Source organism: Falco punctatus (genome assembly GCF_963210335.1).
Source record: "Falco punctatus genome assembly, chromosome: 3".
Classification (NCBI taxonomy): domain Eukaryota; kingdom Metazoa; phylum Chordata; class Aves; order Falconiformes; family Falconidae; genus Falco; species Falco punctatus.
This window is the reverse complement of record NC_137582.1, coordinates 92,466,988-92,492,283: the sequence shown is the minus strand read 5'-3', so window position 1 is coordinate 92,492,283 and position 25,296 is coordinate 92,466,988. Positions and strand designations below refer to the sequence as shown.

General features: G+C 41.0%; 1 protein-coding gene across 1 annotated transcript; it reads right to left on the bottom strand.

Annotated features, from left to right (window-relative positions):
• Nucleotides 1-312: 312 nt before the first annotated feature.
• Nucleotides 313-25,296, bottom strand: RIPK1 (receptor interacting serine/threonine kinase 1). Its single transcript, XM_080379915.1, has 12 exons — nucleotides 24,967-25,296; nucleotides 20,364-20,575; nucleotides 18,207-18,360; nucleotides 17,598-17,735; nucleotides 15,017-15,245; nucleotides 14,017-14,166; nucleotides 12,666-12,742; nucleotides 9,105-9,195; nucleotides 6,270-6,833; nucleotides 4,496-4,567; nucleotides 2,136-2,288; nucleotides 313-1,197 (listed from the first exon to the last, which is right to left on the bottom strand). Exons 2-12 carry the CDS (start codon nucleotides 20,513-20,515, stop codon nucleotides 911-913), a joined length of 2,067 nt encoding a protein of 688 aa, XP_080236041.1. The 5' UTR covers nucleotides 20,516-20,575; nucleotides 24,967-25,296; the 3' UTR covers nucleotides 313-910.

The window sequence follows — 25,296 nt, the reverse complement described above, 5'->3', positions numbered from 1 at the left end:
GGAACATTCCCAGGCATGTTTAAGTTACTAGTATAAATGCAGCCTAAGCGATTCAGAAACTAGTTACTCTCCAAGCACCCAGAACGAGTAGGAGAATGGGTCTTCTGTCACGTGGTAATAAGGCACTTTACCCTTCCCAAAGCTCCCATATTCCCAAGTTTTTACTTTGGATTTTGTAATGATTGACTTTCTTTTTTCAGTATTTCATAAAGCAGATGAGAAACTTACCATGTAAAATCTTTTCTACCAAGCAATGTAAAAATCTAATGCAATATTAACCTGTGAAAGAAGAGTATTTTATCAATTATATACTTTTAAAGCCAAAAATAATTTTTGCTTTTATTCATGCTGCTGTTCTGCATAATTCTAGACATCTGTATTTAATTAACATTATAAAAAGATTTAAAAAATAATGTTGTATTGACTTAGAACAATCTGGGATAGTACCCTTGCAAGTATTGGCACTTCTGGCAAAATTTGGGCAGAAAACAAGATCAACTGAAGGAGTCAGTCAGTCTTTCACATATTATTCACTGATATATTAGCTTTGCTGAAATGCATGCTTTTGTTCGGAACTGAACAAGGGCACCAACATGTTTCAAGATAGAATCTAGAAAGCTTGTATAATACATTCTCCTTCAACCAATACTGGTATTGCATGTTGTTGTTGTTATCTTTGGAAAATCATTTCAATTAGAAGAAAGCTGCTCATTTTCTTTTATCCTCTGGAACACCCATTTTCTTGACAGAAACTTTTTGTTCTGCTGGAAACTGCTTGGCAGAAAAAAATTTGTTCCAAAAAATCTGTGCAAAAAGCAGAGCTCCAGAAGGTCTGTTCAGAATTATTACTTGTTATTGGAAAGGTCTTCAAGGAAAAAATACCCTAATTTTCCCCCATTTCTCAGTCAACTTATTCCTCATTGATTTGCATCAAACTAGTAAGGAGATCCAGTCTTTGACAGCCAAAGAGGGCTTTTGCAAGCTTTCCAACTGTAGCGCCTTTGGAGCCTTCCCTCATTACCCACTTCAGCAGCATTTGGTAAACTTTTTCTTTTAGTCCATCTCGTTCATAGTCATGATCAATTTCATCAATCTCAGGATCAGAGAAGCCCAGTTTACGAGCACAGTGCTTCCACTGTTTAGCCAACTTTTCTCTTACTAGATTCAGATGTTTCTCGGTCAGGACAGAAGTATTGTCTGCAAAAAGAAAAAGTGTGCAAGAAAATGGCATTGTTTAACATTTCTTCTGCTCCTTTGACTATCTCACCTGTCCTCCCCCAACTATTTATTGGTAGTATCTGGAAACAGAATTTTAGTGATACAGTCAGAAGTGGATTTCATGGAGGCAGTATTGTCCAATGATGCCAGGATAGAAAATCCCAGTCAGAACACGTGTATGAAGTTGCTGGACCTGCTTTTTGATCTGAGGCTGTCATAGTTTGTCACTCAAACCTGCAAGATTGAAAAGCTCCTTCCTAGAGTTCTTACACAGCTGACTGATGTCTGTATGATATGTTTTATATTCTGGGACACTATTAATTTGTTTACTTAGGAATAAATGGGGATAGTTTAGTTAAGTATTGACTAATGAAAATAAATTAAATTTCAAAATCTTCCAGTTTCCACCTGAATGAAGTGGTCGTGGCCCTGAGCCTGTCAGTGTTCAAGAAGCATTTGGACAATGCTGTTAGGTGTATGGTTTAACTTTTATGTTTCCCTGTGTGGTGTCAGGTGCTGGACTCTATGATCTTCATGGGTCCCTTCCAACTCAGCATATTCTATGATTTAAACTCTAAGTCAGGTGAAGACCGCCAATCCTAACCTTGCTTCTATCAATTTGAGTGTTGTTATTCCACTTGTTCTTGACACATATAGATCTATACATGTATCTGGTGTCTCATAAGGGCTCATGAAACTACAGGACAAATGAGGTACGTGGTATTACAGAACAGTATTATCACAAAACCCTTACTTGTTTTGTACACTCTTAAGCATGTAGTAGAAAAAGACCCAAACAATTATTTCTCAAATATCAGAGGGAGAAAGCTGTACCGGTTTCATACATTCCAAACCAAATGATCCTCAGATAAACATATGGGGAGAATCCATCAAAACTAGGGAGATATTTCTCTTACCAAATACACCAATTGCTTCATAATGCATATAAATTGCTTCTGTAGCAACAGGAGAAGTGCTGATGTGTTGATTGTGCTCATCAATCTTCATGTGATTGTAGGATCCAATTTGAATTCCAGAACTGTTACTTATGTTGTACTTGATTGAGTCTTCTGTATAAGCAAATTTAATACAATTTTATAAACAACTGCATATGGTTCAAAATGTCAAGAAGCAACATAAGGAGGAGGTAAGGAGGAAGAAGGTTCTGCTAGTAAGGGAAGGGGTTAAATGTTTTTATTGCATTTAATGCAGAAATGGCTATTGCCTGGCAAGTGTAAGCATATTTTCATTATGCAGTGTGACATAAATGTACTTTAGTGAAAGCCCATCCTATTCTAGTCTATGACAAAGTGCCATAACCAAGCCTTACATGCTGGTAGTTACTAGACTGTAAATAATGCCCCTTGCACTTTAGGAATGTGTAGTAGCAGCTTTCCTTTTTGCTGGCTAACAGCTTCAGGTCTGTCTTTTTTTTTTTTTTTTAAAATTAAAAAAAAGGCACTTTCAAGTAAACTTAAAAGCCTTACTTCTGCCCTTCAGCTTTACTCTTCATCGATGTAAGTTCAGGTTTATAACTTCAAAGTTCTGTGAAACTACAGAAAATCATTTCTAGCTGCTTGTAAGGTTTCTATACTCCATGTTATACTGTGCTATCTTGATGGCATCTATCTGTGTTTCACAGTGTATTTCATCCTTGCTATCTAGGAGTATATTCTTCAGTTATGCTTGTTTTCACAGTGAATCACAGTGCACTACTTGCTCAGTGTTTCAACACTTCCTTCTCTCTCTCTCCTCTTTTAACCCGCCCCCCCCGCCCCTTCTCTTTTGGTTCTAAGACAAGACTAGAATGTTTTCTGAGATACCATACCAAAAAAATCCTACTCCTTTATTTTGAGGCCTGAATTGTCAGCAATAAAAGCCAACATGTATATGCACCTCTGGGAGCTTACATCTGTGGTTTAATTGTATGCGATAAGTTAAACATCTAATTTGGGGTCTTTTGCTTAAAGCTGTCCAACTTCCACACATAAACATCAAATCTTCCATGCAGTCTTAGGTGATGTCAATTTTTTATGCTCTTGACAATGTTTTCTGAACTCTGGATTTAACTTGCTATTAAACTCTATTAAACTTGCTAACTCTAGTTTAAATGGTGACTATCACAACCTGGGTCTAAAATTGAAGTAGAGCTACTTAAAATGACACACCAAGCTCTGTATTTAATAACCCAAAGTGATGGTTAGATGTACAAACATCCTTGTTACTCAATTGCAATGTGAAGTGTGGAAATCTATGGTCGTGTATGGAAATAGGACTAAATGCATTTAATATTTGTTAACCTGAAAATGCTAGTCAGAAATACTTATATGTATGCATGATTAGTTTATAGAAGTTGCACAAAAGGAATGCATTTTATTTACAAATCTTTATTTCAAAATACTATGATTTCTGTATCTTTTTTTTTTTTGAGGTGAATGACTCAGGAAATGTGTTCATATTTTTAGCTAAAAAATGAAGCAATCTCATATATTCATTATTTTCTTATCTGGTAACACAATGAATCTAGCACAAGATATGAAAACAGGTAGAAATGCTTTGTCAATATTAACAGTAAAAGTTACTGTGCTTATAAATCTCCTTTCCCAAGCCTCCACACTTCACTTGCTTGTCATGTTTGGGTCACTTCCAAGGGGCATGTAGCCAAGAAGACAGAAACCTGCTGTTTCAAGTTTTATTTCTAAGTGTAAACCACTTACAAACTGGACAAGCCTTGAAAAGGTTAATAAGAGTTCAGGGTGTCCCAAGTAACACAGCTCAAAAGGAGCATATATTAACAACTCCTGAAGGACAGGACAGAATTCCAGGGGTTTAAGACAGTTGAACTGTAGAGACGTGTGCCCCAAGGAAGGCTGATTAGCACAAAGCCTGCACTAGGGATCTGTATCAAAAATCCAGAGCAACAGTGGATAGGTATCCCAAATGCATGTATGGTTCAAGAATTGGGCAAAGTCACAGCAACTTGACTTTTAATCTAAGAAACTGACTGGTGTAGGTGTACAGGAGATCTTACAAAGCCTTCATGTTTTTAAAAGCTCTTTACATAAAAGATGTTGTCCTTGATCCATCAAATACATGTTTAATGGTGTGAATAGGTCCTGCTAAAGACAGGAACATACTGGTACTGATAACTTCAGCTATGGTTAGAAATATTAAGCAATAACAAATTATTTCAAGATCCTGAAGTTTTTTGCTTTACTGATCAGGATGCAATGCATAGCCTGCTGGCTACCAGGCAGATGAAGGCTACAGGACTTACCTGGGCTTACTCTTGGTACCGTAGGATAATATGTAAAAGTTCCCCTTGTAAAAGAAGTGGAAACCTTGTTACCTAAACAAAGAGGGAAAACAAAAAAAAAAAAAAAAAGGCAAAAGCATTATATACATAAAAAAGCAAGGGTACTTAAAAATGACTGCCATATTTGTAACAGTACATAATTTATGCTCTTAAATACAAAGAGATGAGAAGCTTTTTAATTAACAGGATTGTATCTCCTTGAATAACTCTTGTTAAAGCAATGACCTTATTGTGGTTTTGCTCAGCGACTTAATAGCCTTAACCATTCTTGGATCCCAGTGAGGGCAATGGGCTTCTGCATGGGTGTGTGAATACCTGGCTAGTAGATGGCAGGGTGGGATCACAGCACACCACAGTTACGGACACGAGCTGCCTCGTGTCAGGTATTCAGATTGGAGAATTCCTAACTCCCAAGCATGCTCCTACTGCTTACTGCTAAGACTCACTGCAGTTTGTATTAGCACGCTGCTTGTGACCGGCTCTAGCAAAGGCATGGGACACCACTGCATCTTCTGCCAGTGGCAGGAATGCCTGACAGGGATGTAACTTCCAGCCCAGGGCAGTAATCGATTTGGATGCCTGCAGATGAGCTCTGCAACTCATGATGGGGCAGTAAAAGTCGCTGGGTTATGGTGACCCAACAAGTCAAGGAAGAGCTGCAATACAGCTTTTCTGCATCTCAGTCTAATATCTGCCACACTACTGCACGCAGCCTCCATATAATAACTGTTTTCTTTTTTTCTTTCAAACAGATTTTACTTTTATTAGTGGTGCTGACAGTTCTAATCCCTGCCTTCTGACATGACAGCTCTGATTCATTTCAGTAAATAAACTCACATAAACAACTAATCACAGCCTCTGCATAAATAATTTAACAGAATAACACCTTTGTGGCATTCTGCCTGCAAACAGCTAGGCATCCTTGATTTTTCTTGTTAGATGATCTGGAAAAGAATGCTGCACTAAAATTATCCAATATGTAGTAGAAGCACGGCAATGCAGCTCATGTTATCTCTAGTTTCCAAGAGACTTTAGGACTTACAAGTCGCTAGTTACCACTTATTTATACTTTTTGCCAATGCTGAAGTGTTCTCTTCTTTTTTTGCCTCCATACCTTTCTATTCCACAGCTCACTAGCAAATACTGACAAATAAAGCTCCCCATCAGCACCAGGCAGAGCTCTCTGGAGAAACCAGTTATGAGCCTTAGCCCCCTGTTGGCTCCCTGAGCTCAGAAGTCTCTTACCTTGCTACAAATCAAGGTAAAAATACCCATCTATTTTCTGAAATGCTGCAAATGTTGTTTCTGCACAAACAGAACCTATGGTATGAATGTTACATTTTGGAGAGTCAAAATTTCTCCTTCACTTTCCTAAAATGATTGGTAGCTGCTGTAGCAGTATTTGCTGTCTGCTATTACTTGGTTGTAGCTAAAGAGTTAAGCATTGGGTTTGATGCTCCTCTATTACACTGACTCTTTGGAAATGGTTTACTTGAAATGAACAGCTTGAAATTAGTGAAAGCAGCATAATGATGACGTCCCAGCTAGTGTTTTAGTGACCTGAAGTAATCAAAGAGAACTTAATGAAATAAATTCACCTTTGCTATATCACAGATCAATTGTCAGCAATAAGCAGGTGGTTGTTACGTAAACTACAAAACACTCTTGACAAATGCATTTTTAGAGAAGTCGTCTGTTTTCAGAAGGATAGGTGTTGGGGTAGGAGGAATCTCACCCGTATCTGTGCCTGCAGTCTTTGGGTACCAGTTCACGTTGGTCTGTGACTGCAGGTTTGGGCCACATTCAGGCACAGGAGGTTTACTTAGGCTACAGGTACTGGCTGAACGCAATCCATAGAGATCCTCTGTGTTTCCTGTTAGAAGACTGTTAGGGTTTGGCCCGTAAAAAAAATCTGTATTCCCCCATTTTGGTGGTGTTGCAGCTGGCTGTGGCAAAAAATATGGATTAGTGTTTGATCCTGTTTTTTCAGTGCTTGGACACAGTTCGCTCTGTTGAGGAGGAGTGGGAGAAGGCTTTGCAAATGGATCATAGGAAACTCTTCGTCTCCTTTCTTCCTCTCTCATTTCAGGGGTGTACACTAAAGGTGGAACTGCTTTATCCATCCGGCTGCCAAATACATGGTAGTTGTATTCACACTGAAGTTTTCTTTCTAGATTATCAGATGTAAATGAGGTCTCACAGCTCTCAACAGGCTGGTTCACAGGGGAGGCAGCAAACAGTGCTTCGTTAGCCTGACTGGTCATGGGACCTTGTGAGCTGTGTAGAGAATTAGGCTGATCTGAAAGGGAAGAAAATGAAATATTTGAAATACATCCAAATGCAAGTATGTAACTTGTTGCGATGCCACTAGAATCTATTAATCTATCTCTAATATTATGGTAATATATAAAAGGTGAAAATATAACATTACTTCCAGAATAAGCTGTGTTTTATTTTTTAAATGCTTTTACTGAGAAGTATTACAGATTTTTATCTAGGTAGTACGTACTTGTGGAAGCTATCAGTGTCAAAAATCTCACTGAAGTGCTGTCAGAATTCGTTGCATACTCTGCTTATATTGACACCAAGTTCTCAACCACTGAAACAACAGTTCCTGTAAGCACTTGCAGGTTCTGATTTACTGGTGTGTCTCTGTTGGTATTAACTGGAATTTAATCAGTGCAAAATTGGAGTGTAACAGGATGGAAAAAAACACCACTGTAATAGGTGTTACTTCAGACAGCACAAATAATTTGTCATTAATGTTTGCAAATGATTACATAAAATATCCTGCCTGGGTCTTTCATAATTAATCTTTTTTGTCTAGTTTATTCTTCATAGTCCCAAAGAATACATTTTTAGAAGTAAAAACTGCCATATAAAATAGTCTGTGTTATCTACATCCTTCAAACTAATTCTCACTATCAAAGGAAGCTCTACTTCAGTCTTGAACTAAATTGAGTTGTTGTTTGGATCATGCTGTAGCATTCCAAGACTAAACAAGAATGTAAAAATCTGCTTGTTACTACTTGTTCTTGAGGGTAGGACTACAGATACTTTCTAAAAATGTTCTGAAAGCTTCACAGTTGTCTAGAAAACATTGTACATTGCCTAAAGCAAGAGGACTCTTACAGACTCCTGTAAAATAGGGACAAAGTGTATGTATGTGCTTCTATTTAGTTCAGATTATGCCAGTGAACTGGTTTGTTTTTCTCTCTCTTCCTCCTCTGCGCACCCCCCCCACCTCCAGATTACATGAATTCAGTTGATATTGGGCAGGACCAAAACTAGTTCCTTTTGATGCCTGTATGTTAGTACACCTTTAAGTCTAACTTGCTCTGCTGCTTTTGTTATTGCTGCTAGAGAGGGAGTGGAAGAAGCAAATACAGAAACAACCTCGTCAAAAGTGACAGCTATTAGCAATTCTGTATTAGCATAAACTATATGGCATCCATTCCCCAGGGCAAGCTTGAGATGTACAAACATATCCTGTGGGATACCTTTCACTAACAATGTCTGAGTAATGCCCATTGACTAGAGAAAAAACACCCTGATTTTGACTGACAGGTTGTCCAGATCTTTTTGCAGTGTAGATTCACAGTAAAGCCTTTTGTACTTAAAACACAGAGCATCTGAAATCTGCTGCAGACATATGTGATTATTTCTGCTAGGGAAATGTAACTATGGTAATTTAAAAATAACAGCAGTGGGGCTGCCCTACTTAGTCCACCGGTTCTGCTGAAGAACAGTTACGGCAAACCTAGCTTTGGGGAAGATTTATTAGTTGCATGTTACAGTTTAACATTATTCATTTAATAATGCCTTTTGAATTGTGTGAGCAAACTTAGCAGGATTTTATTTCTACTGAATTTGATATTGTTGCTTCTAAATGAGTGTGCAAATATGATCCTATATCCTTCACCATTAAGAAACTTTAGTAAAAGAATTCCAGATACACGACTACAAAACTGTGTCATCATGTATTAGTGAGAGAGCTCTATAAAGCCATGAAACATGCAACTCATCCAAGATTTGATAGAAAACGTGACAGAAAATTAATCTATTAGAGCTGCTCAGATTCCAAAACCAGCAAGATCGTAAACAAAAGAATATGTTACAATACGTCCTGGTCATATTCAGAGCATTCATAGGAAAGGCTGGAGTGGGGAAAAAGGAAAGTCTTCATCAAGTGAAAGCCTACAGACTAAGCAGTGGGCCTGACTATAGGGATGGGAAGAAAGATCAAGTATTATCAAGTAATTATCAAAGTGACTACTGAAAAGTCTAATGTTAAACAAAATTTTCAGCATGGGAGAGGAAAGCAGAAGAGTGCAAAATGAAATGGGTTCAAACTGTAGACTGTAGATTCAAACTGTAGATTCAAAACCATATGACTTTTGGGAGCCTGGGAGCAAATTTAATCTTTTCTGTGATTACAATTCTTTCTGAAGTGCTGAATAATCAAGTCTCTTCATAACCCCTTAATGGTAAGATTAGTTACTTTGTACATGTACACAACTTTATCTTTGGCAGAATACACTGCATAATGATGTGCTAGTAAGTGACTTACCTACTTGACCACTACTGGTATCATCTGCTACAGCATCTATTTGAAGGGACTGCATCCTATTCAGCAGTTCATTTGACTCAGGCCACATTTTCTGCATGTAAGAAAGAACAAATGATCAAGTTACAGGCAAAAGCTTAACGAAAGGAGTACCTGTAGAAAAAGAGCAGAGCCTGACAGTGAAGTGTCCTGGATGAACAGATTCTGTGAATCTGTGGAAAGAGATCCCATACTCTTCATAGGAGAGCACAGCCTGACAGAAAATACCCATTGCTTTGCTACATACAGATGGGCAAAACCTTTTCTTCAATGAAGGGAGGAAGGACTGCAATGCAATTGCAGTATATAATGCTCTGAGTTGGCTAGACAACACCCTTGCCTACATGAGTATGAGCTTAATCTAGACAGTGGTTTTGGATTGTCTATCTTGTACTTAACAGCTAGACTTTCTGCAAGCAATCTCAGTGAGAGTATGCTGTTGAGGTAAAGGTAGCAAACGTGCAGCCTGTTCTGTGAATCTATAGTTAGTAAGTACATTCATCAACAGGAAAGAGGTGAGGAAGAAGATCTACATTCAGGTAAGGCCATATTGGCTTTTATGAAGACTATTAGGATCAAAGAGCTTGGAGCAAATCTTCAGAAAGACAGTACAACTTCCTTTCTGTAAATCCTCATCCTCACTTCACTGGAGTGAAGGCAAAATCTATTTCTGTTCTATTCTTTTGATGTTCCTATTATTCAGACTTTACTGGAGGTAAAAAAAAAAACACACCTGGAAAAATTATTTCTCAATTTCCCCCAGTGCTTCTTACTCATAAAATAACTTCTAAAAGGAGGGGGTGGGGGGGTGTGTGACTTTTTTTCTGATTTTGTTTTCTTCACTAAACCCAAGAAATATTTTCAGATAGTAAAAATCAAAACACTACTCTTTCTTCCCAAAAACTCCACTTCCTTCCAAGAGCAAAAGATGAAATTCTAAAGTGCATTACAACCTTAGGTCCTTAGGTTTTACTTGAGTAACTGAAGTGCTTGAGCAGGGTGGTTGGACCAGATGACCTCCAGATGTCCCTTCCAACCTCAACCATTCTGTAACTCTGTGGTCCTTTTAGTTAGGAGGCTGTTGACTCTGCTTCCACAATTTACTGTGAGGGTGGTGAGACACTGGAATAGGTTGCCCAGAGAAGCTGTGGATGCCCCATCCCTGGAAGTGTTCAAGACCAGGTTGGATGGGGCCTTGAGTGACCTCCCTGCCCATGGCAGGGGGGTTGGAACTAGGTGGTCTTTAAGTTCCCTTCCAACCCAAACCATTCTATGATTGCTAGTGGGGGAAAGAAAAAAAAAAAAAAAAAAGTAGTCAAAACCTAATTCATGTTGCTACTGAGGCTGTACAAGTAGTTCACCACATTGACTTGCCCTGGATGCTGTATTCACATTCTGTGCCCTGATAAGAAGAGATGCTTTCCTTCCTGAGAAAGTAATAGGCTCATGGCTCATTTTCTAAATAGTTCTTCATTTCCTGTGATTTGAGTGGTATATTTGCCGAGAACTAATGCAGCTAGTATTGGCCATGATCCTGATTTGGGGCTGCTATTATAAGTTAGGCATATGTACTTCACATCATTAGTTATTTTGGTCAAATCAGTCCAGGAAATGTTTCATCAGTTTCATTTTGCAAACCTCTGTTGTTTTTTTGAACAGTCACTGGTGCTTCATAAATATCGTATGTTCTCTAAATCAGAAACTTTCATTTCCACAATTGTAGACTTGGTGACAGAAGGAAGCACTTTAAAGAAATCTGTAAATGGTTTCACAAAAGAAGTTGGGTTTCTTAGCTAAAATAACTGGGTACGTACTCTTGTGAGCCTCACTTCACTGCAAAGATTAAACCCCCAATGCCAGGCGTTCTCACCAATAGCTGTCAGTACCGCTAAAGTGAGTACATTGATAAAATCTGTGATAAAAAGGTTCCATAATCAGCCCAATTGTTTAAGAACTTCTCATTCTCTTATTTTCACTCAGGAAATCATTCTTTTAATCATAATTTATAAAGCTACAGCCACAAAGGAATGAGAAACTAATCGAACACTTAGGAAAAAGATCTGATTTCAGATTTTCCCTGTTGTTATTATTGTGGTACAACTTCCAGGTCTCAGGCAGTTCATGACTCATTAGACACTGCCTGAACGCAGGACAAAACTTACCAAGAATTTACAGGGCTTTTTATACTTAGTGTAAATCAGATTCTGCCACTTTTAAATCTCTAGGAATAAAATTTTATTTCATGAGTGAGACTTAATGGATATATGAGGAGATTTTGCAAAGTATTATCATAGAATCAGTGTGTCACTCAGGCAGAAACAGACTTTGGGAGACCTCAGGCCCACTTCCTGCTCAAAACAGGGTTACTTATGGGATTAAGGTTGGTAGCTTAGAGCTCTGTGCATTTGGGCGTTGAAAACCTCCAATGATGGTGACTAGACAACCTCATTAGGTAACTTGCTCCACTGCTTGGCTGTCCTCACGGTGAAAAGTGAGGGGTTTTTTTGTTTATTCTCCCCTCTTACATGCAGTTTGCATCTCTCTTGTTTCAGTTTATGGCCAGTGTCTCTTGTCCTCCTACTATGCACTGCTGTGAAGAGCTTGGCTCTGTCTTCTCAATAAACTCCTCACAGTAGGGGACAAGCTGCTATTTATGTCTCCCCAAAGCCATCATGTATCTGGGCTGAAATAGCCCTGGTCTCTCACCACAATCTCAACGTGGCAGGACTAACAAGGGCTGAGCAGATCTACTCGATTTGCTGCCTGTGATGCTGTTGTACAGCGCAGGGTGCTGCTGGCTTTCTGGCTGCCAGGCAGGCTGCGGTTGGTGCCCACGTTGCTGCTCACCACCACCCTGAGGTCCTTCTCAGCAGGGCTGCTCCCCAGCCAGGCAGCCCCAATTGGCACCGAGGCCAGGGGTTATTCCAGGTGCAGCACATTGCATTTCTTCTTCCTGAATTTCCCAAGGTTTTTGTCAGTGCATTCCTCCAGCCTACAGCTGGCAGCCTTGCCCTTGTGACTGTACTGACTGGTCCTCCTAGTTTGGCACCACCTGCACACCTTATCAGAGTATGCTCCATCACTTTGTTCAGGTCACTGGTAGAGCAGTAAACAGGGAAGGTCCTGGCATGGGGCATGGCAAGGGGCACGGCATGGGGCATGGCAAGGAGCGTGGCATGGTATGGTATGGTATGGTAGACCCCTGCACTACTGCAGTTGTTACTGGCCTCCATTAACCACTACCCTCTGAGACTCACCATCCAACCTGTTTTCATCCACCCATCTAGACAGTAACATCTGAACTTGGATACAAGTTTGGGAGACAGTGTTGAAAATCTTCCTAAAGTTGAGGTAGATGACATGCACTGCTCTCCCCTGATTCACAAATCAAGCCATTTTATCACAGAAGGAAATCAGGTCAGTCAAGTATGATCAGCCTCGAAGTGGCAGAACCTGGCCATAACTAGGGTTGGGGAGGGGTGATATGGGGGACTGACACTTTAAAATGCTTAGAAAGTTACTCACTTTTAACTTCTTCAGATCATCTTCAATATTTTGTCCTAGATTTTGATAGTAAAATGGCTTGTACCTTTGACTAATTTCTGCAAAAAGAAAAGAACTAAGTGAAAGTGGTTTTCAACAGAAAATAGAAGTGATTTATTCTATTAACAATTTTGACGGATAAGGATTGAATAAAGATTTGTATAAAGTCAGAAGCAGGAAAATCTGTTCGTATGGCTCGTTTAGCCTTATTACAGTAACAAGAACAGGATGCCTTCTAGGGATTTTTTTTGTTGTACTGCTTTTTGGGGTGAAAACTCTGTGATCTGTGGCTGACAGCACCTTTTCTTGACTGGCCAAAAGACTGGTTGCTGCATTTTTTAAGAAATAAGTTACATTAAATTACATGCAGCTATTTGATAAACAACTATCCTGTCTGCTGAAGATGGAATTACTGAAATAATCTACAAACATGGTAAATATCAGTATTTTGCACATGAGAAAATTAGAAGCTAAGACCCAGTGCAAGCATAAACTCAATCCATTAGCAGTAGATTAGGCAGGTTACATTCAGAACGTGTTCCTCCAGGTATACAAGCTTCCTCTGAGTATTTAAGTACATGCCTGTTGTATGTGAAGCTCTTGGTGCATCTGTCTAAATCCAAACCTCTGTTTCCTGTTATGTGTAGGTTTGGGGTTTTTTTGTGGGTTGGTTTGCTTTTTGATTTTTTGGGGGGTGTTTTTTGTTTTGTTTTTTTCTTGTTGTTGTTTTGGGTTTTTTGCAGGGAGGGGTTGGGTTTTCGGAGGTTTTTGTGGCACTACATATTGAGGCAGAAGGAAGAGACAAGAGGAGATAAAGATTTTTGATTCATATGCTGAATGCTCTTAGTCTCCTTCCCAGATTATTCAGTCAAGATTTTTACTGATTGCAAGTGTTTTGGGATCTGACCATATGAAAGGATGATTGGCTAGTCGAAGGCTGTTGCATGTCTCATGGGAGGCTAAACAGGGACAGCTTTTGAAGCTAGTTTCAATAGGGTATTTTCTCAGTCATAGCCAAGATATACTGTCCCTTGATGTTAGCTTTTCTGTAAATATCAGCAGGAAGATTACACTATGCTGAAGACAAATTATCAGCAGGTATAAAGTGTGTTTGCTCCATCCACTCACTAGTATTTCTCAAATTGGTAAACGCTGGACCAGGTACCATTTTTAGTTGGGGTACAGGGAGCATGCTTTACTAGGCGTGTGAATCAATTTTTCTATTTTCAAAGCAAAAAGCTGTATTTTAAGAGGAAAACGCTGAAGTGTTTTTTTCTGCATTACAAACTATTGACGGACACATAACAAAAAGAATCCTAAAGCAGTGTCTTACCTGCAAAAGTTGGCCGTTTCTCTGGGTCTTGCTCCCAGCATTGTTTCATTAGGTCGATAATTTCCACTGGACATTTATCAGTGATCTCTGTTATATCTGGTCTGTTTCCGTTCATGATGCCAAAGCAAATCTGGGCTTCATTTATACCATCTGAAAAATAGAATTTCCTATCAGATCCTGATCACAGGTTTTGCGACCTTTCCATGGGTAAAAGAAATAGTGAAGCACTTCCCTGTGTGTTTGTGGATATGTAAAAGGTGATTTCAAAATGTTTGAGTTACAATTGCAAATCTCTCGCATTAGTGAATTTGAATCTACTGCCCTAACTTCCATGGATTAGAGATTTATTTTATGGTTAATGGATTTACTTTTATATGTGAGACATACCCAGTGTGAGTAAGGGTGACAGATCTAGCTCTCTAGAACCTGCGCTACAGTTGTGCTCTGCATTGGGTATGAACACAAAGATGGCTACACAGGCAATTTAGCCATTTAGTTACCAAAAAAATCCATTCAAAATGAAAAACATGTTACGCTGGAATTCCACAGTCTGCTCCTATTGTTGTACATGAGCACAGTACTGCATGTTGAGAAATCTGCACCACACAGCTGAGAAGTGGTAACTGGCTGTGTGACCGTTCCTGTTAAAAGAAAAAACACATATAACTAGCTCTCTTCAGGCAACAGCATACATCAGAGTTTCCTTTGGCATCCTGACCTGCCCAAGGTTTGTCTAAGTTCTGCCACTGAGTGCAGTTTTATGTCCACACCATGTGGATGTGAATAGATTGGTCTCATACCTGCATTTCAATTCAGATGTTCTTGTCAATGCTTAGAAGTCAGAAACAATGCAGCTAATGCCTCTTACTGGCTATGAGGTGTTGAACAGGTGCTGTTCTTGGGCATAGATGATTTAATCTACTAATCTTAATTTTATAACTTTTAATGCTTAACATTTGTAACTTAATTTTGCAATAACTTTCTTGTGGAAGTAACTTACATTCGTATGGCTCTTTGTTAGCAAAAATTGCCCAGATCACTATGCCGAAGCTGTAAACATCTGATTTCTCCACAGGTTTTACATTAACACAGCGTAAATGCTCGGGGGCCATATAGAAAAGAGTCCCAGCATTGTTCTGGCAAGCGCTCTTGATTTGCTTCTGTCGGACAGTCTCTTCTTGGGTCAGCCGACTCCAGTTTTTAAAGGAGGCAACACCAAGATCTGCAATCTGAAAAATGAAACACATCAGAGCTAGTGCTGTCATGAAGAGATAAACAAGTATTTCATGCAGTGCTCAATTTTATAATGAATAGCTGGTAATAACTTATGTAAAAATGAAACATTGCAAAAAATGCAACTACAACAAAGGAAAACAAACTATTTGCCGTTTTAGATTTTGGTTTTTATTTTCCTTAACAAGTATCACTGCCAACTGGGAACCATTAGGCTAAACCTTCATTATTAACTGAATCCCACTTGGAACGATTACACAATGTAAGGAAAAAAGAAGTTTGTTTTTGCTCTTGTTGACAATCATGTTCAAGATCTGCTTGCAGTGTTCATGGCAGAGCAGAAGATCCATATGAGAAGAAGCTAAGATTCAAATCCAGAAGTAATCTATGAGATGGATGGATATCCCTCCTCCATTACCGCCCTTTCCATTTAGATTTCATTTAACTCAACCTCCTTAGATCTTCCTGCAGGAAGGGGCAAGAAGAGGATCTAAAATGATGTGATGCGTATGGCAAAGACACACGGAAAGGAGTAGCATGGAATAAGTTAAACCAGGGATACCTGGGTTCTGTGCACTTGACAAGGTGACATTACTGAAACCTTAGGGTGCAGTTTTACAACTAGACTAATGGCTGATGGAGAAGAAAGTAATTCTTACCTCCTTACCCCAATAGCCTCCTGTCATGTGCTCACCCTGCTCCTCCTGTTTCAGCACTGACACATCTGACACTGGGAAGACCTAGTACAAGGCACTCAACCACCCTGCTGAACCAAGTGCTCCCCAACAGAAGGGTAGCACTGCCAAGGTAAATTGTAATCTCCTGTTTGGCTTTCTAAATCAGGGCAGGGTGGTCAGATTAGCATCAGTACTAACGCAAGGGAACAGGAGGTCAACAGGAGAGGAAAAATGGAAGAAAATGTGAGTGCCTCTCTTGGCCACAGGCAGCTGTCAAACTGAGTTGTGTAACCTAGTCACTTGAGATAAAACTGAGGTGACACCTTGCCTCAATACTAACTCGCTTTTCTTTTCTCTCTTGTTGCCTCTAACTAGCTTGTTTTTCCTCTAAAGTTTCTGAAGCTTTTGGCTAGATTTAGAGGTCATGTGTTCAGAGGAAGAAGTAAACGTAAGCGACATCCTGCTGAGGAAGGAGGAGTCCAAGTTCATGCCTACCAGTGAGAGGTCTAATGTCATAGAGGAAGATATGATATAAATCTTCATACATTTGCAGCTTCCTAGAACAACTATTTCCCTTTATAAATATTGGCAATGTTAGACACATTCAAGCAGACAGATCATACAACAGTTGCCATAAAGTATACTTTTGATCAAGCTGCTTAAGGAAGTCTGATCTGATTCTGAATTTGATCCTGGGTGCTAGTTCAGTTTGTCATGTGGTGTGACAATAGCCTACTTTGGTCCTGTCCATATAAGCAAGCTGAAACCCCCAAAGCCATGCCATCTACATTTAAAGCTGATCATGATGGATTTTTTATTTTTGGCAAAAAAAATATAGTTTATACCTCTTATCTGCAAGCTGCTCATACTGCATTAGGACTCGCTACTAAATTAACCTTGTCAAACAACTTCTCACCAACTTAGGTGTGAGAAATATCAAACGACAGAGCTCTCTTCACAGGAATTTGTTCTGTAATTTCAAACTGTAATGGGGTGATTATTTCAGCAACTCACCTTGACCAGAGACAGGACATTTGATGAGGACTGCTGCAAATTCTACTCAGGCTTATTCAGCAGTAGGCTCTATATCTATGTGTCTTGATCCAAACCCCCACTAAAGTTAATAAAAGAGCTTTGGAACAGGCTTATAAACCATTCTTTGAAGTAGTCTCCTGCTGCTTTTTTTGTAGCTGCTGGCTGTCATTTAAAAATGATGACTAAGGGAAAAAAGAGGGAGACAAAAGAGGAAAAGATACTAGGCAAAAGAATGAACGGAATAAAAGGAGGAGGTAAAGGCAAGAGGAGAAATTACAGCCATAAAGGACAAAAGACGTGATCCATAAGACATACAATTTTGTTTCAATTTCTGTGTGATAAGATTTGTTTTTTCTTTTTAGCTATATTGTTATTTGTAGTTCATTAGTTCTTAACAATATTATTTTTTTAATACCTTTAGTGATTTCCCCACCACGTTAGGGGAAGATATTATGAACATTTGAGGCTCAGAGGTTATAGGCCACCATACTTCAGTGTTCCACTGCTAATCTCTTAGCGATAGCTCGCTAGACTACAAAGGAATTAATTTACCAATCAGAAATATTAACCAATGCAGCTGAACTGGGTTCTTCAACCCAAATCACCTGCTTTCTCCATTTATGTTCTAACAAGTACCTTAATGTGGAAGTCTCTGTCCACAAGGATGTTTTCTGGTTTTAGGTCTTTGTGTACAAAGCCTTGCTCATGCAGATAAAGCATTCCTTCTGTGATCTCCAGCACAAAACGCCCTTTCACTGACAAAGGCAGTGCGACCTAAAACAAAGAACAAGAAGTACCATCTATTAAAAAAATTTATGGTAACAATCAAATTAAACCCCACTCTTTTAAAAAAGTATCTTTCTCCGTCCCAAAAGTACCTCTGTTCAAGGTCCTTCAACCTCAACTAAGGTCCTTATTGGATCTAAATTTTTGCATTAAAGTAATTCTAAAGTCACTCCATATTTACAAAAGCATTCTTCTTTAGCAAATTCTCCATGTATCTCTACAAATGCTCCTATAACTTTGAACCTATAACTGTAGTCTGCTCCTCTGTGATGTGCAGGAAAGCCATAGTTGTCCTCTGTTGTCTCTAGAGAAGGCAGGACTGCCACTGGCTCTTTAATACAGAAAGGAGAATGAGAAACTAAAGACCCCATTCCCTGGAGATGGCAGTAACATCTTGTCCCTTTCATGCTTCTTATCAACCCTAAAGGATGGCAAGGCATGAAGCAATTCACTGCTCACTTTCTGTAGCACTTTCATCATGTTCCCCCGGTCCACATACTCCATCACAAGTGAGTAGTTTCCATCTTCCAAAATGATACCTAGGAGTTTTACCACACGGTCATGCTGCAGTCTGCGCATAATCCTGCCTTCTTCGAGGAGTGAAGCATTATATCTATAAAACAGAAATTACACTGAACTCAGATGCCATGCTAGAAAGAACACAGGGATAAAAATGCTGTTGATTCATAATGAAAATGACAGCCAAAAATGTTGATATCTCTAGAGCCACTGTAAGATGAACTGTACCTTCAGCTGGTTTTGAATTGGTACAGCTTTGTTCATACCAGGTAATATTCCCTAAGACCCTGCTCAAATGCCTTGCACCGAGACCGTCTGCTCAGCCTGATTTTAAGGCCTGTTTTTCAAAAAGTGTGTAAGCCTCCTTTTTGTAGATGCACTGCTGGTTGTGTATCCAAATCCCTGAATAACCGTGGGATCAGGACAGGGCAGGGTTGAAAGAGCCTTTGGACAAGGGGGATCAAGACATACTCCACTACCTCTTGCAGGAAGCTATATAGGTCTCTTTCCCAAAAGGCTGGTATTCATGTTCATGTTCAAAATGGATCTATTACAGGAGATCCACCCACATACTGGATGATGACAACATTTACTAACAATTACTGGTTTAGGATTACTTCAAAGCCTAACTCTTTACCTGTGTCTCGGTACAACCCATCAATAGTCACAGGTACACAGCTGGAAGCTCACTAAGGGTATTAAAAGATGGTATCCATCATATTAAACAGAAGAAGGGGTGGTATTTTTACTATTGCTCCTACTCTAGTCATTGGGCAAAAGGCTGTAAGAAAATCTTGAGACTATCTTGCTTGCTAATGCTTTCCTACTGTGTGACTTAATAGGAAACTGCTTTCTCCCTCTGTGTTCCTCTGTAGTACTAGAGAAGAAAGTGGTTGTTTTGTTTGCATTAGGTTCAGTTATAAATTTGCTTAAGGCTTTTTGTTCAGTATTCAAGGAATGACAAACTTAAGAGCCTGTGCAGTGAGAAAGTAAAAACACAAAACCAAAAAAATAAACCTGGCAGGCTTGTCCATTTAATCTTTGTTCATCCCAAACTGTCACTGCAGTCTGCACACTACTGGAATCTCTTAATTTGCTTTCCACTGGCAAAATAAAAACTCAGTTAGCTTATTTATCATGACACAAACCAGAAGATCCTGGGTTTTCATCTCTCTCTAGCGGATGACTCATGGGAGAGTTTTAAGACTCTTACAGCTGTGAGATAGAAGAGCTGTAACACGACCTGAATCCACTGAAATCAACAGATAATTCAATCCTTGAATTAAATCATAGAATGATTTGGGTTTGAAGAGACCTTAAAGATCATCTAGTTCCAACCTCCCTGCCATGGGCAGGGACCCTTCCACTAAACTACATCACTCAAAGCCCCATCCAACCTGTCCCTGAACACTTTCAGGGATGGGGCATCCAGAGCTTCTCTGGGCAACTTATTCCAGTGTCTCACCACCCTCACAGTAAGAATTTATTCTTAATATATAATCTAAATCTACTCTCTTTTAGTTTAAAACCATTACCCCTTGTCCTATTGCTACAGATGCTACTAAAATGTCTGTCCCCATCTTTCTTGTAAGCCCCCTTTAAGCATTAAGTAGCAGTGGGCTTGGTTCACTCTGCTTTTTCTCAAGGGAGAGAGGGTTACATTCTTGGTATTATACATGTGCAGTTGGAGTCCTGCTGATAATGTGTGTTTAGTTCCTAGAGGACATTTACACTTGGACAATTGTATTGGAAATTGATCTGCAAGCTTGAAAATGTCATGTGCTCAGAGTCTTGCACTTCCTTAAGTTTGCAAGAGTCTCCTTGATTCTTAATAATTCACATTAGTGCTCACCTTGCAAAAGAAAACAGGAACTTTTCTACTTAAAACGAAAAAAGTTGGCTTATGAGGGATAAAAAAAGGAAAATTTGCAGGACAGCTGTCAGTATTGTCTTAAAGAGTATTTTCCCCACATACAGTATCTCCAGAATCCAGAGATCTGAAATTATTACACTTTATTTAGATTTATCTCCATTGAGTTCAGAGGATTCCTTAGACTAACTGAAATATAAAAATCAAAACCAAGATCTGTAACTTACTCAGTGCGCTGGGGTCCTGTATATACTTTTTTTAATACTACATATCCATGTTTTTTGTGAAAGCACAAAGAAATTGTTCCAAATCCTCCAGCGTCTAATTGTTTTTTTTCAAGCAAATCCTGGGTGTTCATGTGGATGTCTTCCAGAGACATGATTGCAGTCTTTGTGGCTTAGCAATTAAAACAAAATCAAGTACCCTAGTGCTTCTGGACCTGTCGTATAAAGGAGGAAAAAGAAGTATCATTATCAAGCATTCAGCAGTTCCACTAAATAAGCATCTATGTAAGGAGTGGGACAGAAGTATACACTGTCGTGACCCTTATGAACAAAGAGTCTCAGTTTGAAACCAAAGATGCTGTGGTTGTTAACATGATCAGATGTAAAGATCACAATGATTTATCATGTCAATCCACTATTATATTAAGCCAGTGTAAAACCTTCTTTCTTCACCTGAGGATTTCCAAGTGCTGTTAATAAATAGGTTTTATACATATAACATGCAGTACATTGGTACTGTCCCTACACTTCACATGTACAAAAACTGAAACCCAGAAAAAATCAAGGGCTACAGTCCCAAAGGCAGGTAGTACCTCATGATTCTGACAGGCGTTTAATTTTCTAAATTGCCTGAACGTGGGCCTGTCAGATGCCCAGATATTCATATAACTCTAAGCTACCTTTTAGGCATCTTTGCAAATCCAGCTCTAAAGGGTTTGCCTGAAGCTTCAAACAAACAAACAAAATGTTTCTCTGGAGGGTGAAACAAAGAACCCAGCTTCTGTGGGAAGCTCATTTTCACAGCTGCCTGAATTTAAAAAGACAAGTGCTAGGAAGGACTGCAGTGGGATATAAGGCAGCTTCTCCCCTGCCCCTCAAAAAAAACAGAGGAGCAAAGAAATTGTGAAGGCTAGTAGTAACTCCTAAATGCACCAAGAGAAAGAGAGTGCTCGGGGGAGCCTGTGAAATGGGTAGATAAGTAAAAACCAGTGGATGCCAGAAGAATTTTAAACCTTTGATAAAGCTGTGGTGCTCTCTTGCCTAACATGTCTCAGGAGGTAAAAACCTTAAAAGAAGGCTAGACAGCCAGTACCTTCAGGACACACCAGGAAGCTGTGCTGCTGGCAGAGGAGCAAGCCACAAGCTCTGTTTTTTTCCTTGCTGAACTTTTACCTTAAGTACCTTAGATCAGGTAAGGAAAGAGTATCCTAAGAAAAGACGAAGACCAAGAGACTAGCAGGGCTGTTCAGTTTCCATTCCTCTTGGGTGACAATGACACGGGTATACAGAGCTGGGAGAAAGGCAGCATTTCAAAGTGCCACTATCAGCAAAGGTAGATTGGCTCATTCAGGTAATTAAGAGCTCTAAATAGTGTAGCAAGGGTATTCCCAAATTTTTCAGACCAACAGGTGACTGTTAACTCGTGTAAACTACTGTGCACCTGTATCATCAAATCTCTAGTTGAAAAGATTGCTTAATGTTGATATGATCACCAGCCGCAGCCTAATTACTACAGCCTCTTTCTGGAGCCTGGGAACTAAGGAGGTAGTGAAAGTGCCTGTAGAAAGTAGATGTCTAAGGGAAGAGAGATGTTTATGTGCAGGTTTGGAAATATCTGGTCAGTTCAATACTGACAAGCCAAAATAGGGAAGAGTAAATTTAATTTAAAAAAAACCACTCTGTTGCGCCTGTAGAAGAGAGGATGCAAGAGCTTCCTCTTCCCAGTGTATCTGTGGGCTGCTGTCATACAGACAGGGAACATCCTCTCCACATGTGGAGCACCGTGCTCTCTGCGGGGTTTTTCTTCTTTGCCTTTGCTGACTACGAAAGGATGTAAATTTTGTTTTGCTGGAGTGCTAGCCTGTAATGTGAGCACAGGACTGAGCATATGGCTGCATTTGTTTAGTAAGAAGGTAAGCTCTGCTATGCCTCGTAATTGTTAGGGGAGAAGAAATCGTTGTGTTTTGGCTTTTTAAAAAAATTCTTTACAATTAGTCAAATAGCTGAGTAACAAATGACTCATAGCAGTGCCAAGAACACTCACTGCTGCTCTCACAGGTGAGCTTTTGTCTCCCTGGAAGTTTTTGGTGATGGTTCTCTGGCCTTCTTGGGGTGGCGCTACTGACTGTTTTGCAGGTGGGGTGGGTGTCACAGGTACAAAGGCCTGAATTCAGTCGTGAGACATTAATGTGGCATAAGCTAATGTCTTGCTTCTTTATGTGGTGTCTCACTTTCAAGAATTGGTTCAAAGTCACATATCTATGGTAATTTTTCCATGCTAACAGTAATTATACATCTAGGTAGTAGTTATTCTTGTAAGAATTGTATGTGCTCTTCTTGTGAATGCAAATTAGATGTGTATTTCTGATGGGGCTGCCATGCAGTACCATATAACCTGATGGAAAAACAGCCCTGCCTCAAACTGTAACAATATAGGACCTGCTCCTATGACACAGCATCATAACCAGAAGGCTTGGAAATTCAGAAGCAATAACTTCTGAAATCATAAACATCTGCTGAAATGAGCTGGGTAAGATACAACAGAGGGAATTTTCTTGTAAGATGGGCGAGAACTCCCCTCCTTGGGCATGCTCTACTATTAGGATGCTACTACTTCCTTTTTGTTGTTGTTAAGCAATGAGGTATTCTGAGTAGAAACTCTTTGATCTTAAGACTTATTTCAAACCCAAAGTTTTCTGTAGGATGGATGTCACAGGAAAGCAATCTCTAGCCAGGTTTCTAAGCAAAGACTACTTATTTCAGTATACTGTTTAATGCGAGGTACTGGCGGATGTTATCTGGAAATATCAGATGACAAAGAAATTAAGCAGGGAATCTCCTTGTTTATTCCAAGCTTACTGCTTTTTATTGAGGTACACGGCAATTCAAATGTATCCTCAGTACTTATGGTACACTATTGCATACTTTACATACCCGTGGTTAAGAGAACAGTAGTTTGGTTTAGCCTGACCTTACAGAAGTTACATGTACTTCTAGGGGTTAACTTGTGTTCTATGAGGTAGCCCTCCTCTGTATACATAGTATATTAAAAAAAAAAATTGCTTTATAATCAATCATTCTGAACATCTGTACAGGGTGGGTTCATATTTAACAAGTGCCAACATGTATTATGAAAGTTATGAACACTGGTTGCTAGAAGAGAGGGATTTTTGCCCACCAGTATGTCTGGGTTTTCTTTAGGAAGGGATGAAAGCATACTAAGTATGTTTGTGGCATTTTTCTTTTTAACACCACGGTTGTGTTCTCCCTTCTAACCCTCAAAGGGCACATAAATTCCCAAGAATCATGACCTGGTCATAAGGTCATATCAGGCCTGATCACCTTTCAAAAGCGGTTTGCTGTATTCTGATGATTTGTTACTGATCTGATATAGACCTGACATAACCTGCACGTTTAAGCAGGATTAGTGAGTGCATTAGCAGGGTAATTTGAAAAAACATTACCCAGAGAGAAAAAAAAAAAAAAAGGAGCCCTTTTGGCCTAAGGACACAGTGCACAAGTTCTTGAGCAGTGTTACCAAGTATAATTGGAGAAAGTGAACAGGTTTGCAGGCACTGAAACTCAGGCCACTTAGTTACCAGTCGGGACCAAGGGAATAACAAGGAACTGAAGCTGGTATCACCGATACAAGTAACAGGTGATAAATGGAAGGGTTCCTGCAGCTGGAGACAAAAACACAGCATGTGTGGAAGGTGTTTCAAAAGCTCTCAAGTGCATCCCAACTCTGTTGCTGTAACTCTCATAACCCACTCCATCTAAACCTTGCTCTTCTGCTCAGGTTTTTCAACTGCTGCATCTTTTGGACGCTGATGAATGATTTCTTAAAAAAATATAACTTATTTTGGAAATAGCAAAAAAAACACCTGTGTCAGATCTGCAGTAGGTTACAGAAGGAATCCCGTGGGAAGGCGGAGGAGCCAGGACAAGGGAAGCAAAGGTGTTCATGAAACAGGCGCGTCGCCAGGGCCGGCGCAGAGGCAGCGCGGAGCACACGGCGAGTTTCGGCGGGGCCAGGGAGGGGTCTGCGCGCTGCCCTGCACCGGTACGACGGGGGCACCGTCGGTTCTGGTTTAGCACAGCAGCGGCCGCAAACCCGTGTGTGCCTGTCGGGGAGCTGGAGCGGGCTGCCTGGGCAGAGGCACCCGGAGCGCCGCGGCTGCCTGAGGAAGGCGCTGGGCCGGGGCCGGGCGCTCCGGGCCGGGCCGAGCTCGGCCCCTGCAGCCCAAGCGGGCGGGGCCGGGCACCCAGCGCGGGTTTTCTCTGGCCTAGTTCCTCGTTGGCCGCCGCGACATGTCGCCCTTGTCCTCCCGGCGGCTTCCTGCCGCCGAGGCCGCCCCTCCTCGCACGCATCGCTCCCCGCCGCGGCGGCCCGCGGCTTCCCCGGTGGCCGGGCGCCCTTCCCCGGCGCCGCCGGCAGCAGGTGGCGGGGCCGGGGCGGGGGGATCCGCGCCGCGGCCCTTCCGGGCCGCCTCGTCCCGGGTCCGGCATCCCGCCGGCCTGGCAGGCCCCGGGCCCCGGCGCCTCCGCAGCGTGGGGGCGGCGCGGGTCCGCCTCCCACCCCCCGTCCCGGTGCGCGGTGCCTTACCGTGGCTGCGGGCCGCTGTCCTCTGTCCTGCCGCCTCCCTCGGGAGGGCCCGGCGGCGAGCGGGTGCGCCCTCACCGGCCCCGCGGCGGCGGGAGGAGGGCCCGGCCCACCCCGCCGCGCCTGCTCGGAAGCGGAGGCTGGGGTTTGCCGGAGGGCGCCGCGGAGCTCCCGCTGCTCCCGGGGCTGCGAAGTGAGCCGGCCGGTGCGACATCACCGACCCGCTCCGCCGGGGGCAGGTGCGAGCCGGGCCCGGCCGGGCCGCCGCCGCCGGGAGGGAGCCGGTGCCCATTCGCCTGCGTGAGCGGGGAGCCGGCGGTGAGCGGTGCAAAC

Excerpts from the sequence above, each read along its gene's own strand:
- RIPK1 (XM_080379915.1), bottom strand. The coding sequence starts at position 20,515 with ATGTCTCTGGAAGACATCCACATGAACACCCAGGATTTGCTTGAAAAA. Across the intron at positions 15,246-17,597 it reads ACAGAGACTTCCACATTAAG|ATTGCAGATCTTGGTGTTGC; the intron begins GTACTTGTTAGA and ends TTCATTTTTCAG. Across the intron at positions 4,568-6,269 it reads GACTGCAGGCACAGATACGG|GTAACAAGGTTTCCACTTCT; the intron begins GTGAGATTCCTC and ends CTCTTTGTTTAG.